Raw genomic sequence first — 15513 nt, forward strand, 5'->3', positions numbered from 1 at the left:
AACTTTGTTAAAAAGAAGGAAAGATGCTCATTCCTCCTTCCATCTTCCCTCTGTAAGCTACAGAGATGTGATATTCTGGCTAGCTATTAGTAACTTATTGTCCTTTGCATCCTCTCACTGTATATGATTTAACATTAATTTAAATGTTAAAAATGTATTTTGTGTTTATGTTGCTTTTATTGGAAATCCTTCTTGTTTATTTGAAGTCTCCATGAAATTTTTTTTTCTTTGCAATTAATTCTAAAACTTGCATTGATTTATTTTTCTGCACAGGCAGACACCACCCATCCTTTAACCAAGCACAGAAAAATAGCCTCTTCTTTCCGAGATTCATCGTTATTTGATATCTTCACACTTTCCTGTAATTTACTAAAACAGGTGAGATTGTAGGTTGAGTCTTGTTCCTAGTTCCTTTTGAAAGGATAAGAATGAGTGAACACTTGTTACATATCAGCTCTTAACTGACCCCATGAGAGTTTATGCACATCTTTAGTCATCATCCTTTTTCACATGATACCTGTATCCAGGATGTTGAAGAAACTTGGCAGACTGACCCCCAAAATTAGAGAAAGGATTGTGATTTCCCTATTTCAGATCTATTCCCCTAGGTAAAAAGCTAAGTGAACCACTTATCCCATGCTTCTATCTTAGAGGAATCTAGTTTACCACAAAGTTTGAGATTTTGTTGTTTACTTTTTTTATACCCACATAAAATCTTCCTATATGGAGTAAAAGCATGTGAGCTTTATGGTGTTTGGATTCTTCGAGTGCTCTGAAAGCAGGTTCAGACTACATTGTTAGCATACTAAAACTAGGCTGGCTCCCGTGTCCCCTGCTGAGTTAAAAGCAGGAAATAAACAAGTAACATCTGTAAGGAAAAGTAGAATTTTTAACATCCACTTCGATTTCATAACCTGAAGGGGTAGACAGTATCACATAAGGAAATTACCTGTTTTAAAATAGAAAGTTGGTGTTTCAATTCATTTATTGATAGAATTGAACAACTCTAACCTATGAGTTCTACACATTTATAACAATCTTTGGATCCTTTGTCCCTATAAAAAACTAAATGGGATTAGCCTCTGGCTTTTTGTTCATTTGGGGAGTTTTGGGTTTTTTATTCTTGTTCTTGTTCTCATTTTCCATTATGTCCCAATTTTAGTTTCAGAAGCAAGTTTGGATTCTTTCTGTTGTCCCAGTTAATGATGTCCATCTTTTTCCTCAGTTACCTAGTTTTACCTCAAATTCCTAAACAGTCCTCCGATGGGCAAGCTGCCTAGCCAAAGCTATTGTACCCCTTTCGAGGGGAAAGCGTTTGAGAAGACTGGAGACAGAATCTTCCTCGCTGATACTGTCAAAACAGTTAGCCAGCCAGTCACTGAGGCCCTGGCTCATGTGAACTTTGAATCTGATAGTCACGGTAGCTACAGACCAGTATGGAACTGCAGGCAGGTGCACTGCTCATGAAGAAATAAAATTCACAGGTGGTTTTGTTTTAATTCTGGTTTGAAAGACTTTGTCGATGCTGGTGATAGTAATGTTAAAAAGAGGAAGGAAAGTAGGGCAGGGTGTAAACTTACTAAAACTCCTTCCCAGAGTTTAATCCTACCCCGTCTAGAAATAACTAGAATCTCACATGCAAGTGAAGTCACCACACATTCCATGTTGCTTCAGAATTCCCTGTAGCCACGATGTCTGCATGTAAAGTAAGTGTCAAAAGGGAGTTTCTTTTTTTTTTTTGAGGAAGATTAGCCCTGAGCTAACATCTGCTGCCGATCCTCCTCTTTTTGCTGAACAAGACTGGCCTTGAGCTAACATCATGCCCATCTTCCTCACTTTATATGTGGGATGCCTACCACAGCATAGCTTGCCAAGCGGTGCCATGTCTGCACCCAGGATCCAAACCAGCGAACCCCAGGCCTCAGAAGCAGAATGTGCGAACTTAACCGCTGCGCCACCAGGCCAGCCCCATGGGGAGTTTCTTTAAATACCAGCTTCATGTTTTTACAATAAATAGGTTTTGACAGTCAGTAAGGAGGTAGGATTTTTATAGTGCGTTAGGATGATAGAAGTGCAGCATCTTTGGAGGGGAACATCACTGCACTGTGCTGAAAGATAGCCCTCTTTCCAGTTAACAGCCTTCTCATGAGTCTTGGAGCGAGCTCAGAAGAGAGGAATGATTGTTTGGGACTCATTATGTGGTGATTTTTACAGGCTTCAGGAAAGAATCTAAACTTGAACGATGAAAGTCAGCATGGTTTGCTCATGCAACTGCTCAAACTCACTCATAACTGCCTAAACTTTGATTTCATCGGCACTTCTACTGATGAGTCCTCAGATGACCTGTGCACAGTGCAGATTCCCACGAGCTGGAGATCAGGTAACAGACCCGCACCATCTGAAACAGGCTGCTGCCCCGCTCTACACAGTGTCTGTAGAATGACTTAAAGAACTCCTGGCAGTCCCTTGCTTGCTGCAGGAGAAAATTGGGAATTTCAGCATCTGTCTTTATGAAGTGAGGGGGAAGTTGTTGGAGGAATCTTAGAGATCCCCCTAGTCTGGGAGAACTCTTTCAATTACTGGTTACTGACGGCGTGAATTTGACCTTCTTGTGTCAATCACCCAGAGACTTCACTGTCATGTTGTTCATTTGAGGTAATGTCTAGCTTTAAAACCAAAACCGAACAAAAGAATGTTTGCTTTTGTGTTCCTAAGGATAAAAATTCTTACCGTGACAGAGTTCTGATTGTCTTAAGTTCTCTGAGAATCAGAAGAATGCATGTCTCTTAGAGGAGCTGAAAACTAGTGCTTTAAAAAAAAGGAAAACAGAAAGCCCCTGTTAGCTTAACCACTTTCAGAGCAAACCAACCTTCTATAAGATAAGAAAGCAGAAAGATGTGCTCCCTAACGTGTAGTGCCGGGAGTGGTGTGCAGACGTGCTCAATATAAGTGCTCTGTTGTCTTTCTTTCAGCGTTCTTAGATTCTTCCACTCTGCAGCTGTTTTTTGACCTGTATCATTCCATCCCTCCTTCGTTTTCACCTCTGGTGAGTCAGAACCACAGTTTCTAAAGCAAACCTATTTATACAATGTGACAACAGTGAACGAGCCTTAAGTTCATTTTGTTATACAAGATCATAGAAGTACAGTATAGAAATCCTAGGGTTATTTATCTAGCCTTTTGAGATTAAGCTTGTAGCTTTTAAAGCTTCTCCCAATAAAGTCTTAACTTAATTTATTTTTAATTATTCCTGCCTAATGACAAATTGCTGCCGATGCCAAGTTCTTTTGGTCTCATCTTGTATCTGACTTTATACTATACCTCAAATTGCCACAGGCTAGAATGTAGGAATTCACCGTATATTGTCTAGTTGAAGATTGTCCTGACTGAGAAAGTTTGTGAAAATCTCTCATGCTTATGTTACATAAGTGATAAATGGGAGCTGTAGTGGGAAGGCAAATTTGCATACTTATCCTGAATTATAGTTGAAAGCTTTTGGGAGTGGTACATTTCCCTTTAAAGCAATGATTAACCACCTTAAATCTCAAAATTCATTCAGGTCCTAAAAGACGTTGATTTAGTATTTCAGGTTGTTGGTATAAAATACTGTTGTACAAAACATACAAAGAAAACACAGTAAAGTGATGGGTGTTTTGCATAGTGTTTCTGCAGTGGACTACTTTTCTGCTCATTGTAGTACTTTTCCAAATTAATGTGGACCTTTGCTTTTACAGAAACATAAATTCAGTGTTGTTTGTATCATTCAGTTTACTGCAGGAGAAAGGTTGTGCACTCAAGGGGGTAATTAATGAAAGGACTATTTGTAAAGATGTGGGCAAAATTAAGGGAATCCGACAAGGGTGGTGACGTACACCCCCTGGGGCTAGCAATCAGGGGAGCCTCACGGGGCAAGGGAAGGACACCCTGAAGCTGTGGCTGAGGGGAGAGCTGCACTGCAGAGGTAGAGAAACTCTGCCAACCATGGCCCAGGCCGGGCTGGAGAGGGGGCATGTCTTTCCTCCTGCCCTTCATCTCCTACTGGTACTTTCCAATGGTTGGAGCCAGCTAGAAGCAAGAAGGCAGGGGAGCTTGGCACTTGTTAGTTGACAGAGGTCAGGCTCCCAGGGAACAGACTAGGGTAGAGAAGGATAGAAAATAGACCTGGAGGGGCAAAGAGAATATGAATATCCAGCACAGTGCAGAAAGGGTAAAATGTGTTCAATATAAAAGCTGATTTTTCAGGGCACAGATCTGACTTAGTTATTTCATTATGACAGTACATAGCAAAGCCTGATTAGCCAAAAGGGCTTAATAAAACAGAAAAAAAGTAAATCTTAAGCTTTATTTAACCTATGAATTGCTTGATATTTTCTAACCTTAAAAATGTATCTTAAAAGAATCAAAGAAGCCGTGGAGTGGTCAAAGAATAATACCTAAGTGAATTTCCAAACTGAATTGAACTCGTTGTGAGCAACTTGGATCTACTGCTCTTTTCTTTGTTCTTTTAATGAAGCTGTTTCAGATACCCTAAACTGTACCCTCTTTGATCTTTCTGTATCATTGTAATGGTAGCAGGTGTTAAAGAAGAATTAGCTACACATGTAAAGAAGAATATTCCAGGAGGGGAAAGGGTTGTGAAAATAGCTGTACCATCTTTTTTTCTTTTTAATATCTCTTTTATTTTATTTTTTTGGTGACAAAGATTAGCCCTGAGCTAACCTCTGTGCCACTCTTCCTCTATTTTATATTCGGGTCACTGTCTCAGCATGGCTGACAAGCAGTGTATGTCCATGCCCAAGATGCAAACCCATCAGCCCTGGCTGCCGAAGCGGAGCGCGGGAACTTCACCACTTGGCCACAGGCCAGCCCCTGTACCATCTGATTAATCACTTGTGTTTGGGTTGCACCTGCTTTTAGGTATTATCCTGCTTAGTGCAGATTGCCTCCGTCAGAAGATCCCTGTTCAACAATGCAGAGAGGGCCAAGTTTCTCTCTCATCTTGTCGATGGCGTCAAACGAATACTGGAGAATCCACAGGTAAGATTTGAGAATTTATTTTCATTTGACTATATATATATGACTGTGTGTGTGTGTGTGATTAGTGTATGTGTATCTGTTATGAGTCAGAAGGAAATACATCTAGAGGCCACACTTAGCAGAAATCCCAGAAAACAGTTCAGTCTGTCATGCTTCAAAAGATTTAAGTGAATGTATATTTGTAGGAAAATTCTTGAGAATGTTTGCCTAAAAGAGGAACTTGTATCCTTTAGGTTCAGGAATGCAGGAGTTGTGGGAAAGGATCACTTTGATACAGGAAAATAAGAATAGAGCTAGTCATTTTCCCCCATGAAATTAAGAATCTAAAGTTTGGTTTTTGTTTCCATTTTTTTGAATGTACTTTATTTACCTAAGTGTATAGGGCTTCTTTTAGGTGGGAAGGTATGTATTTCTCATTCAAAAATTCATTCTAGGGGCCAGCCTGGTGGTGCTGTGGTTAAATTCACACACTCCACTTTGGTGGCCCAGGGTTCGCCAGTTCAGATCCCGGGCACATGCCTATGCACCACTTATTAAGCCATGCTGTGGCAGGCGTGCCACATGTAAAATAGAGGAAGATGGGCACGGATGTTAGCTCAGGGCCAGTCTTCCTCAGCAAAAAGAGGAGGATTGGCAACAGATGTTAGCTCAGGGTTAATCTTCCTCAAAAAAAATAGTCATTCTATAACTCGACTGCCCTTTTTGTCTTTTTCAGTCCCAGAGATTTAGCCAACAGCTCTTTTTTTTAAAGTATCACTTCTCTGCTCTAGGATATATCATAAAATCAGTTCAATTTGAAATATACTCAATTCTGTCCTTCCTTTTTAAAGTTCGTTTATTCATTCAACAAATTGTATGGAACGCCTTCCATGCACCAAGGATATGATGGTGAACAAAACAGTCTGCCCTCCTATGCTAATAGAGGAAGATATGTATAAGGCAACACTTAAATTTGCTGGTATAATATGCAAACAAATCAAAAGTGTTTGCTATAAGTATATAATATATAAGCATACTAATATAGAAATAAATAAATTTATTATAGCAGTGATGATATAATATAGATATATGAAACATTTGTGTAACTTTGCCACTGTAGTTTAGTTGTGCTGAATGGTAAATTTGATAGGTATTCTCTTTCCTTTGATTGGTGGAAGGCAAACAGACCAGTCACACCTTAGACCGCACCTCTTCTCTGCTGGTAATCAGGTTTGCAACCTTAAGCAAATAGTGTGATCCTTCTGGACTTCTGTTTCAGACTCTTTCAGTTGAGGCTAATAATCCCATCTCACGGGATGATGATTATTATGAACAGGTGAGATGATAGATGGGCCCGTCTCTTTTAAAAGTGACTTTTAAAAAAATTGTTTTTAAACATTATGCAGATGTGTCATCCTGAATGATGACCTACAGCTCAGAAGTTAACGTAGACTCCCCCCTCCCCTCATCCCATCCCAGATGTCATTCTGGAAGTATAGTGAGTCACATTTTACATTTTATTTCCCTCCTGTGCTGTCACCAGAGTTTATCAGACCCAAACAATTACCATGAGTTTTGCAGACTACTGGCCCGACTGAAGAGTAACTATCAACTGGGAGAATTAGTAAAGGTGGAAAACTACCCTGAGGTCATCCGATTAATAGCTAACTTCACAGTGACCAGCCTACAGGTTTGTCTTTGATTGCTTGTCTCTTTCTTCTAAACATTGGAACCTCTTCTTTTGCTCATTGCTTTTAACCTTATAAGAATATTCTGGTTTTTTTCCTCTTGGCAAAGGTGAATATAAGTGTGGGTTAACCCTGCAGAGTAGTTACTATTGCAGCCTACTTTTTTGTATTTCAGAAGTGCAAGGAGTATGGTTAGAGGAACACATGGGAATTGCAAGGATAATATTTAGATTCGGGACAGAGAGAATCCACTCATAATCACCTCAGAAAAGGCAAGAGTGGAACAGAGAGCTATACAGAAAAGAGAAACTTGTGCCCTCTTTTTCTTAGTCATGTAGTATAGGCCAGTGGTTCTCAAATTTTATGGCTTGCATCAGAATCGTCTGGAGAACTTGATGAGAAATACAGATGCTCAGGTCTTAACTCCATAATTTCTGGTTCATTAGGTCCAGGGTGGAGCCTTGGCGTCTCTATTTTTAACAAGTACTCCAGGTGATTCTCGTACATAATGTTTGAGAACGACTTTCACAAGGCTTTCCTTGTGAAAAGGTTTACACAACCAACGTAGAACAGCTCTTCTCATTCGATGCTTCATCTCTGAAATGCTAATAAACACGTTAGACTACTTGCCAGACATAGAACAAAGCTCATAAAAGTTTTATCTTTTTTTTTAAAAAAAAGTCTTTTTTGTGTGTCAAGTGGCATGGGACTAATGTATTGTGTACAAAAATGAGAAATATGCCTCCTACTCTTTTGGTTTTCCTTAGCACTGGGAATTTGCCCCAAATAGTGTGCATTATCTCCTGAGCCTTTGGCAGCGGCTGGCAGCCTCTGTGCCCTATGTGAAAGCCACAGAGCCCCATATGCTGGAAACTTACACTCCTGAGGTCACGAAAGCCTACATCACATCCCGTTTGGAATCTGTGCACATCATACTGAGGTACGGAAACTGGGACAGCCTCCCTCGTTCCCCGACCTGTACCCTGATGTCAGACTTGCCAGAAATCAGACCCGACTGGCAAAAGCATACTTGATACGAGTCTTACTGGAGCTAATACTGTTACTGGTCATTTTTTCATATCAGCAGAATAGCATATGAGAGCATAAAAAGTATGAAAAAATAGTCTTTCCCTTTAACATCCTGTTCGTGTCTCCCTTTATTATTGTCTGTAGCAGTATCTTTGAATACAAAGTGTATCAGTATAATGTTTGTCCTTGCCACTGATTTTCTGTAAACATGCGGGAAACATTTGTAGGCTATAGATGATGAGAATTATAATGTGTAAGTTATAGCTGCTTATTGTGAACTCCTAAAGAAATAAGTGGATAAATAAGATTACGCAATCTAGAGCTTACTAGAAGATGTAAGAATTGTAGGCAGCTGATCACTGATAACATTATATTCACACATGGTTTGTATCTATCTAGACTGTTAACTGGAGCAGAAACCTATAGCTAAGAAAAATGTCAGACCCTTTTAAAAATGACCCATATAAAATGAAATTATTCTTTATTTGGGGACCTTTCTTGTTTGGTGGGGTTTTTTTTGTTTAAACAATAAATATGTATTTTCTCACCATTCTGGCTGGAAGTCTAAGACCAGGGTGCTGTTGGGCTTGGTTTCTGGTGAGGCCTCTGTCCTTGGTTTGCAGACGGCCACCTCCTCACTGTGTCCTCACACAGCCTTTTCTCTGTGTGCATACAGAGAGGGATTTCTCTGTTGTTTCTTCTTATGAAGACACCAGTCCTGTTGGATTAGGACCCCACCCTTATGACTTCATTTAACCTTTTTTTTATTATTATTGAGGTATAATTGACATGTCACATTAGTTTCACGTGTATAATATAATGATTTGGTATTTGTATATATTACAAAACCACAGTAGATCTAGTTAACATTTGTCACCGTATGTAGTTACAAAAATTTTTTTTTCTTGTACGAGAACTTTTAAGATCTACATGTATATTCTTTTATTGGCTGTTTCTGAGGCGAATTTACTTGGACTCTGAAGGTCTGGGGCTTTTTTAAGTCAGATTCTTAATTTGCTCAGTCAAGTGTGTTTGTCATAAGAGTTATAGTCTCAACTGTTTATGACCTGAATCATTTCGAAGTCTTGAGTATTTGTGAAGCCCACTGGAATTGTTCTATTAGCCGCATCGTTTCTGTTCCTGAGGATTCAGCTGGTTTCAGTGAGGCTGTGTTGGGGAATGATTGCATGTGTGGGCTCTGGGCCCAGAGAGACAATTAATAGCTATGTACTCTTGAGCAAGGTTACTATGAGGATTAACTTACTCTGCCCTGGCCCAGTGTGTGGACCATGGTAAACACACAACTGTGAACTGCTAGTGTAGTGATGGTGCTGCTGCTGCTGGATTGTCATACTATGATGTAACAGTAGACAGAGAGCTTGTAATATGACAGGATTTTTAAATCCAGGAACCAGTAGGTAAGGCAAGACCTGGTATAGATCCACAGTGCCTCAAATGCAATTCTGAAATCCAAGATGTGAAGACTAAATTTTCTCATCAGTTTGGCACCAAAACTCATTGGGTGGCAAAACTTGACGTGTGCTGATGCGAGACTACATATAGTCTTATTTTAAAACTCTGCTTAGTATGACTCCTGATAATATTTGTACATTTTGCTATAGGAATATTGTATTTGACATGCTGCAGAGCCCACTGAGGGTTCATATTACATCGTAGACGCATCACATTGCTTCCCTAAAATTTGAAGATTTCTGAATTCCAAAATGTATTGGGTCACAGTGGCCTCACACAAGGGATAGGATACTTCTAGTCCCAAAGTTTACTATAGTCAAGAGCAGGAGAGATGCTAAGAACCAAGAGTACCTAGGGGTGAGAAACATGGGACTGAGAGGATCGAAGCAGACAAATGATAAAGGACTGGGGAATTCAGATTGAAAGATTGGAGACCAAAAAGCAGAATATACGTAGGGGAGGCTAATGCTAGGGTGAAGGCATCTGCCTTCCAACTTTTTTTATATTCCTTCCTTGATAAAACAGTAGTGTTGGGATGTGGGCATTTACAGTTGGAACTAGTGGCTAAATGAAGAAGAAAGAGAGCTGCTGCAGTGGGGAAATGAGTAGGCATGTTTTAAGAAAGCTGCCTTCCTTCTTTCTTTGGGAGTAGAGATGGACTGGAGGACCCTCTGGAGGATACAGGTCTGGTCCAGCAGCAGTTGGACCAGCTGTCTACTATCGGGCGTTGTGAATACGAGAAGACATGTGCGCTCCTCGTGCAGCTGTTTGACCAGTCAGCCCAGTCCTATCAGGAGCTGCTGCAGAGCGCCAGTGCAAGCCCCATGGATATTGCAGTGCAGGAGGGTGAGTGGACAGTGGGCGGGGCCGGAAGGAAGTGCTGTCAGTGCCCTTTTACTCATTACCCCCTCTTTTCCACCTTCCCCCTAAAAGGATTCTGCCTTCATCCATTACCTCCATGTACACAGAGTAGTATTTGTGAATAAATGCCACAGGGAACTAGAGAAGAGGAAGTGAAGTCCTGTCTGCAGTGGGTATATGTAACTTTAAGAAAGGTGTGCACTCTGAAAATAATGACCTCATCTGATAGGAGAACCTTGGTTATCTAATGAATTTCCCCCTTGGCATCACCCTACCAGAGCAGAGTAGTAGCTACACTCTGTAAGAAGAGTAGGACTTTATGTCTTCTCTATGGTGTTCCTAGGATTAAGGAAACTCATAGTAGGAAATGAACCTCAGAGCAAGGAATTTCCTCATGAAATTATTACTGGAGGTGACACTAATGGGTCTTCTTCCTGTTGCAGGAAGGCTGACATGGCTGGTTTACATCATTGGTGCAGTGATTGGTGGCCGTGTCTCTTTTGCCAGCACTGATGAGCAGGATGCTATGGATGGCGAGCTTGTCTGTCGGTAAGTGCTTCCACAGAGGCTTCCCATTTCACTCCTGTGACTCGCCCACCCCCTTTTTGGTCCTTAGGCCATGGGAACTTGACATGCTTCTGTTACTGCTTTCCTCCCCATTTATAGAACATAATCTCATGAAACTGATTGCCCATGAAAATGAAGGACTGGTACAGGTCCAACTTCAAACCTTTTATAAGTACAGCAAGAATTCTGCCTACAGTCTTTACTAAAAAACCATTGCAGTGATGCAGCAAGGAAATGCTGGATACAGAATTAGGAAAACCAAAATGGGGAGTAGTTTTCAGTTCCGTTTAAGGACACTATCTCAGAGTTAATGAAATGTGGACTGTTTTACCATACCAGAGTAAGTCTGTTAGGAAACTGCGATTCTTCAAATATCCCCAAAGAAGGAATTACAGAGTTTCTACAGCCTTTCAGAACTGTCAACCGTACACTTTTCTACCTAAGGGACATCAGGTTATTTTGTATCTGTGTGAGTCTCATCTTACTAAAAATCTGTAAATGAGCATTTACTGGTTTCTAAGAATTTACCCAACATAGAAATAAAAGGGCAGGATTTTTTAATACCCTACAGCAGAGGTTCTCAAACCTTTTCATCAGGATTATTTCCCCTGTTAAAAAGTAGCGAGAGCCTCCAAAGAGCTTCTGTTTTTGTGAGATATATCTATTGGTATTTATCGTATTAGAAAGTAAAACTGAGAAATGTTTTAAATATTCATTTTTAAATCACAATAAGCCCATTACATGTCAACATAAATAATATATGTTTTTAAAGAACTAGTTTTCAAAAAATTAATGAGAAAAGTGGCTTTGTTTTAATGTCTGACATAGTAGAAGTCAGCTGGATTTTCATATCTGCTTCTGCGTTCAATCAGTCATGATATTACAGATTTTGTAGTCTCTAGAAAACTCCATCGTGAGAATGTGAGTGAAAGGGCAGATAATATTTTTGGTTTTTTTGGTTTTGTGAGGAAGATTGGCCCTAAGCTAACATCTGTGTCAATCTTCCTCTAGTTTGTATGTGGGTCGCCACCTCAGCATGGCCACCGACGAGTGGTATAGGTCCATGCCTGGGAACCAAACCCAGACTGCTGAAGTGGAGCCTGCCAAAGTTAACCACTAGGCTATGGGGCCGGCCCTGAAAATGATCTTTTGACCTTGCAGAGAACTGCTACCCTAAAGAGTTCTAAACTTTCAGATGCTCTTCTTAGAGATCAACTCATTTTAACATGATGCCTTAGAATTTATTAGCCCCAGACATTTCTGTCTGTAATTCTTATTCTGATTCTGAAAATCCCCATTTGTCTCTTTCCACCCAGTTGGTTTATCAGATGCCCATCTGCCCTTAGGTGCCTTAATCCTGACAGAAGTCTCCATAGCATGTTACATTGGCATTTTTTGAAGAGTTGAGCAAAGATTTAATGAGGAGGAAATCTAGTATCTTTTGGACTCTGCAGCCTGGTGTGATACTGTCTGTGTGTCATAATATAAATTAAGTTTAGGTAGTGTCTTGTATACTGGTTCTCCACTTAAGTGTTGCAGCGTGATAACTGAGCCTAACTCACTCATGATATGTCACAAATAGTTTGACACCTGTTCTCATGCTATCAAAATGTCAGATGACTCACTTGTAATAACATCATTCTTATTCATTCAGCATTCACTCACTTGCATTCCAATATGCTTTCTTTTGGAGGGGTGGGTGCAAGGAAAAGGGATGAAGTCACAGGTAGCATGTCTGTCTTGGTCCCTGGAAGCATCACCTGCCTATGAATGTCATTCTTCAGGTGTCTCCATTCCTTTCATGGCTATGTGAGAAAAAAGGTTGAGAACCACTGGTTTAGTTCCATTCTCCCTCATTGTATAGACAAGGAACTGGGACTCAGAAAATAAATTGCTTTATTCAAGGTCTCACAAAAGTTTCAAAGAAGACTATTATTCCAGTACCACTGTTTTTTCCATTATTTTTAAGCCAATTATGAGTTCTGCCTCAATCTACAGCCTCAGTAGATTCAAAATTTTAAATATCTAATTATCATTCTTATTTATTCCTTGGCTGTGGTTCCTGTGGCGCAGAAATGGAGAATTTTGTTCTGTCAACAGAACTTAGAGCCTGCAGAGAATGCCTTTCAGATTTGATGAGTAAGGAGAGGAGACATACATGACTATTTCAGGGCAGGCTGGATTTGCTAGAGTGACCAGGATATCCTGCTCTTGAGAGAATCGTTGCTCTTCTTCCTCTAGGGTGCTCCAGCTGATGAACCTAACAGATTCTCGCTTGGCTCAAGCGGGTAACGAGAAGCTAGAATTGGCCATGCTGAGCTTTTTTGAACAGTTTCGGAAGATCTACATTGGGGACCAGGTGCAAAAATCCTCTAAGGTAACAGACTCTCAATTGGCTTCATTTAGTTCTCACTCGCTGCTTGAGGGAAACGGCAGGTAACAGTTCAGATACAATCTCTGGATTTCACATATCAGCATAGTCCAAATGTCTCCTCTTAGTCTGTAGAATTTGGGGAGACTCATCAAAGAATTGGGTCCATTTTCGTAGTGCTACATATGCTTAACAAATGGCCAGTCAAAACATGTTAGTCTCCCCAGAATTGGCACTTCTCATCTCTGTACATAAATTGATGTTCAGAATAGCAGAAGGCTTTGACAGTCTTTGTGTTATTTCAGCGTTGAAGGGGACCAGTAAGATAGCTCAGCATCTATCTGGTGTTGAGTAATACTTAGAAACTAGCTCACCTCTTCAATAAAGACTTTCTCAGCATTGTTGTTGATTTTCTTCCCATATCTTACCCCCTGAATGAGGACAAAAACAGTACTGGGATATGATTTTTCTAATCCATATTTTCCGGTTACTTTCTCATCCCTTAACACAACACCAGTTATATCGCCGACTCTCGGAAGTTCTGGGCTTGAATGATGAGACCATGGTCCTAAGTGTCTTCATAGGAAAAATGTAAGTGTTTTGGCTTGCCATCAGCAAGAGTCCCTTGCAATCCTGTTGCAACTGTAACATGTGATCTTGGCATTGTGCTGCCAGTGCCTTGGTATTCCAGCATTGATCGTTTGCGTCAGAAAATTGTGCATTTGAGTGTGTGACAAGCTGTGCTTAGAGATATGGCCCGGCCCCAGAGCATTCCAGGCTTGTATAGGCAAGGGTTTAATTTTGTTCATGTGGACTCTGATCTGTAGCCTCTGGAAGCACGGGTGAAACCCTGTCGTGGCATTAGGAAATGGACCTCCCTCCCCATTGATTGGAGCTCAGCCTCTCACCCAATCACCTTGCTGCTAGGGATGCCCAGAGTGAGCATTCACTTCTGGTGCTGATTTCCACTAGGTGTGCCCCTCAGGAGGAGAGCCCCACTTTAAAACAGGCTATTCCTCTCAAGAAGCATCATACCCTTTGAAAGTTTTGAATCTCCAAAATCTAGCCCTATTGTTTGAACTGTTGGAGCTCCTAATTGGCCCTTTTTTGGTTTTGTCTTTGTTTTTAAGTTACGCCTCTTTATTTACATTTTCCCCTTTTTAGGACCTCAATTTATCAAAGCACACACTAGGAGCCAAATATATTACCCAGGGCTGTGTGCAAAGTGACATTTTGCCCCCTTCCGATGATCCCAATCCTAAACTCTCATATCCATGTGCTGGTTAATAATTTAAGATTAAAAAACCAAAGGGGGTCTAAAGGACTCTGCCAGCCAAGAATCCAGAAGCAAGGGCTACTAGAATTCTGCAGCTGACAGTGGATGTGCAGGTGCAGAATTGCATACGACTGCATGTTATCACTGCCGCAGAAATCTCTTACCCTTGCTGCAGAAATCAGCCCTGGAGTGCCCCAGAATTCCAAGGGCCTGGGTATGGGCCAGTGTAGCTTTGGAACCAAGTAGTGAAGATTATCTGAAGGATAATTTTTCTAGTCAACCAAATGTAAGTACGGAGATTTTATACCCATTTTTTGTGGTTGTGATGTCTGTGAATTGGTGATGCAGATGTGTGGTGATTCTTGATGGATGATTTTCTTCTTCTCCCAACCCTCAAGGAAACGAGTCAAATCAAAAGTGTCTCCTGCTTTTTTTTTTTCTTTTGTCCTCCAGCATCACCAACCTGAAGTACTGGGGCCGCTGTGAACCAATCACCTCCAAGACACTACAGCTTCTCAATGACCTCTCCATTGGATATCCTTTTCTAAACCAGCTTCTGTGCACAACAGGAACTGTGGCATGCCACAGTCTGAGAAATCATGGCCTCCTGCTGTTTCCACTTTAATTTAGCTTTATGCGTACTCAAGTATCTTCCCTTCTCCTTGGAGCCAAGGGCAATACCCACACAGAATCCAGGAACAATGTCAGACTCCAAAAGTGAGCCAACCCACAAGCTAATAGTTTACTACAGATTTATCCCTGCTATCTCTAAGAGCCAGAAATACCCAGTAGATCTGTCTGATAGGTACACATTCTTTGTGGCCAAGATTTTAGCATCCTCAGCGGCAGCAAAGTCCATCTTCATTGTCTGTCAGCCTGTTGCTAGACCTGATTACAAGCTTTGCAGTGAAAGTAGTGGCTCTACTTCCTCTTGACTCGGGCTGTGTATGCTGTAAAGTTTGAGTTGCTCTAAGACAGCCTTTCATAATGAGGGTCTGCAAGTCAACCCTGTAATAATTGAATGACTTTTCTTGCACTTCTCCCAAAGATTCTACATAGCTAGTACCATTCTAAATGCGTAGAAGAGAAGTTAATTCACCGCACACAGTGGATGCCTTAGGCAAGGCTTTAGGGCTTAATTCTCTCTTAGAGGCCCCTTTGAGAAAAGCTCCTCTAGGATATTCATGATTCTTGGGGAAACTACTGAGTTTTATTTATTTTCTTACAGATAG

At 40.8% G+C, this 15513-nt stretch overlaps 1 protein-coding gene across 8 annotated transcripts in view; it reads left to right on the plus strand.

Moving 5' to 3' along the window:
- The window catches only part of XPO7 (exportin 7), a 105411-nt gene that overhangs the window by 74225 nt on the left and 15673 nt on the right, over nucleotides 1-15513 (plus strand). For all 8 annotated transcript variants that reach the window (XM_070606724.1, XM_070606707.1, XM_070606723.1 and 5 more), the window contains exons 6-16: nucleotides 274-378; nucleotides 2215-2380; nucleotides 2973-3046; nucleotides 4918-5037; nucleotides 6560-6706; nucleotides 7472-7644; nucleotides 9859-10052; nucleotides 10511-10616; nucleotides 12876-13011; nucleotides 13523-13596; nucleotides 14735-14815. In XM_070606724.1, the coding sequence (XP_070462825.1) occupies nucleotides 274-378; nucleotides 2215-2380; nucleotides 2973-3046; nucleotides 4918-5037; nucleotides 6560-6706; nucleotides 7472-7644; nucleotides 9859-10052; nucleotides 10511-10616; nucleotides 12876-13011; nucleotides 13523-13596; nucleotides 14735-14815 (1376 nt within the window). The remainder of the gene's footprint in view (nucleotides 1-273; nucleotides 379-2214; nucleotides 2381-2972; nucleotides 3047-4917; nucleotides 5038-6559; nucleotides 6707-7471; nucleotides 7645-9858; nucleotides 10053-10510; nucleotides 10617-12875; nucleotides 13012-13522; nucleotides 13597-14734; nucleotides 14816-15513) is intronic.

This window comes from Equus przewalskii, chromosome 2, assembly GCF_037783145.1.
Source record: "Equus przewalskii isolate Varuska chromosome 2, EquPr2, whole genome shotgun sequence".
Taxonomy (NCBI): Eukaryota; Metazoa; Chordata; class Mammalia; order Perissodactyla; family Equidae; genus Equus; species Equus przewalskii.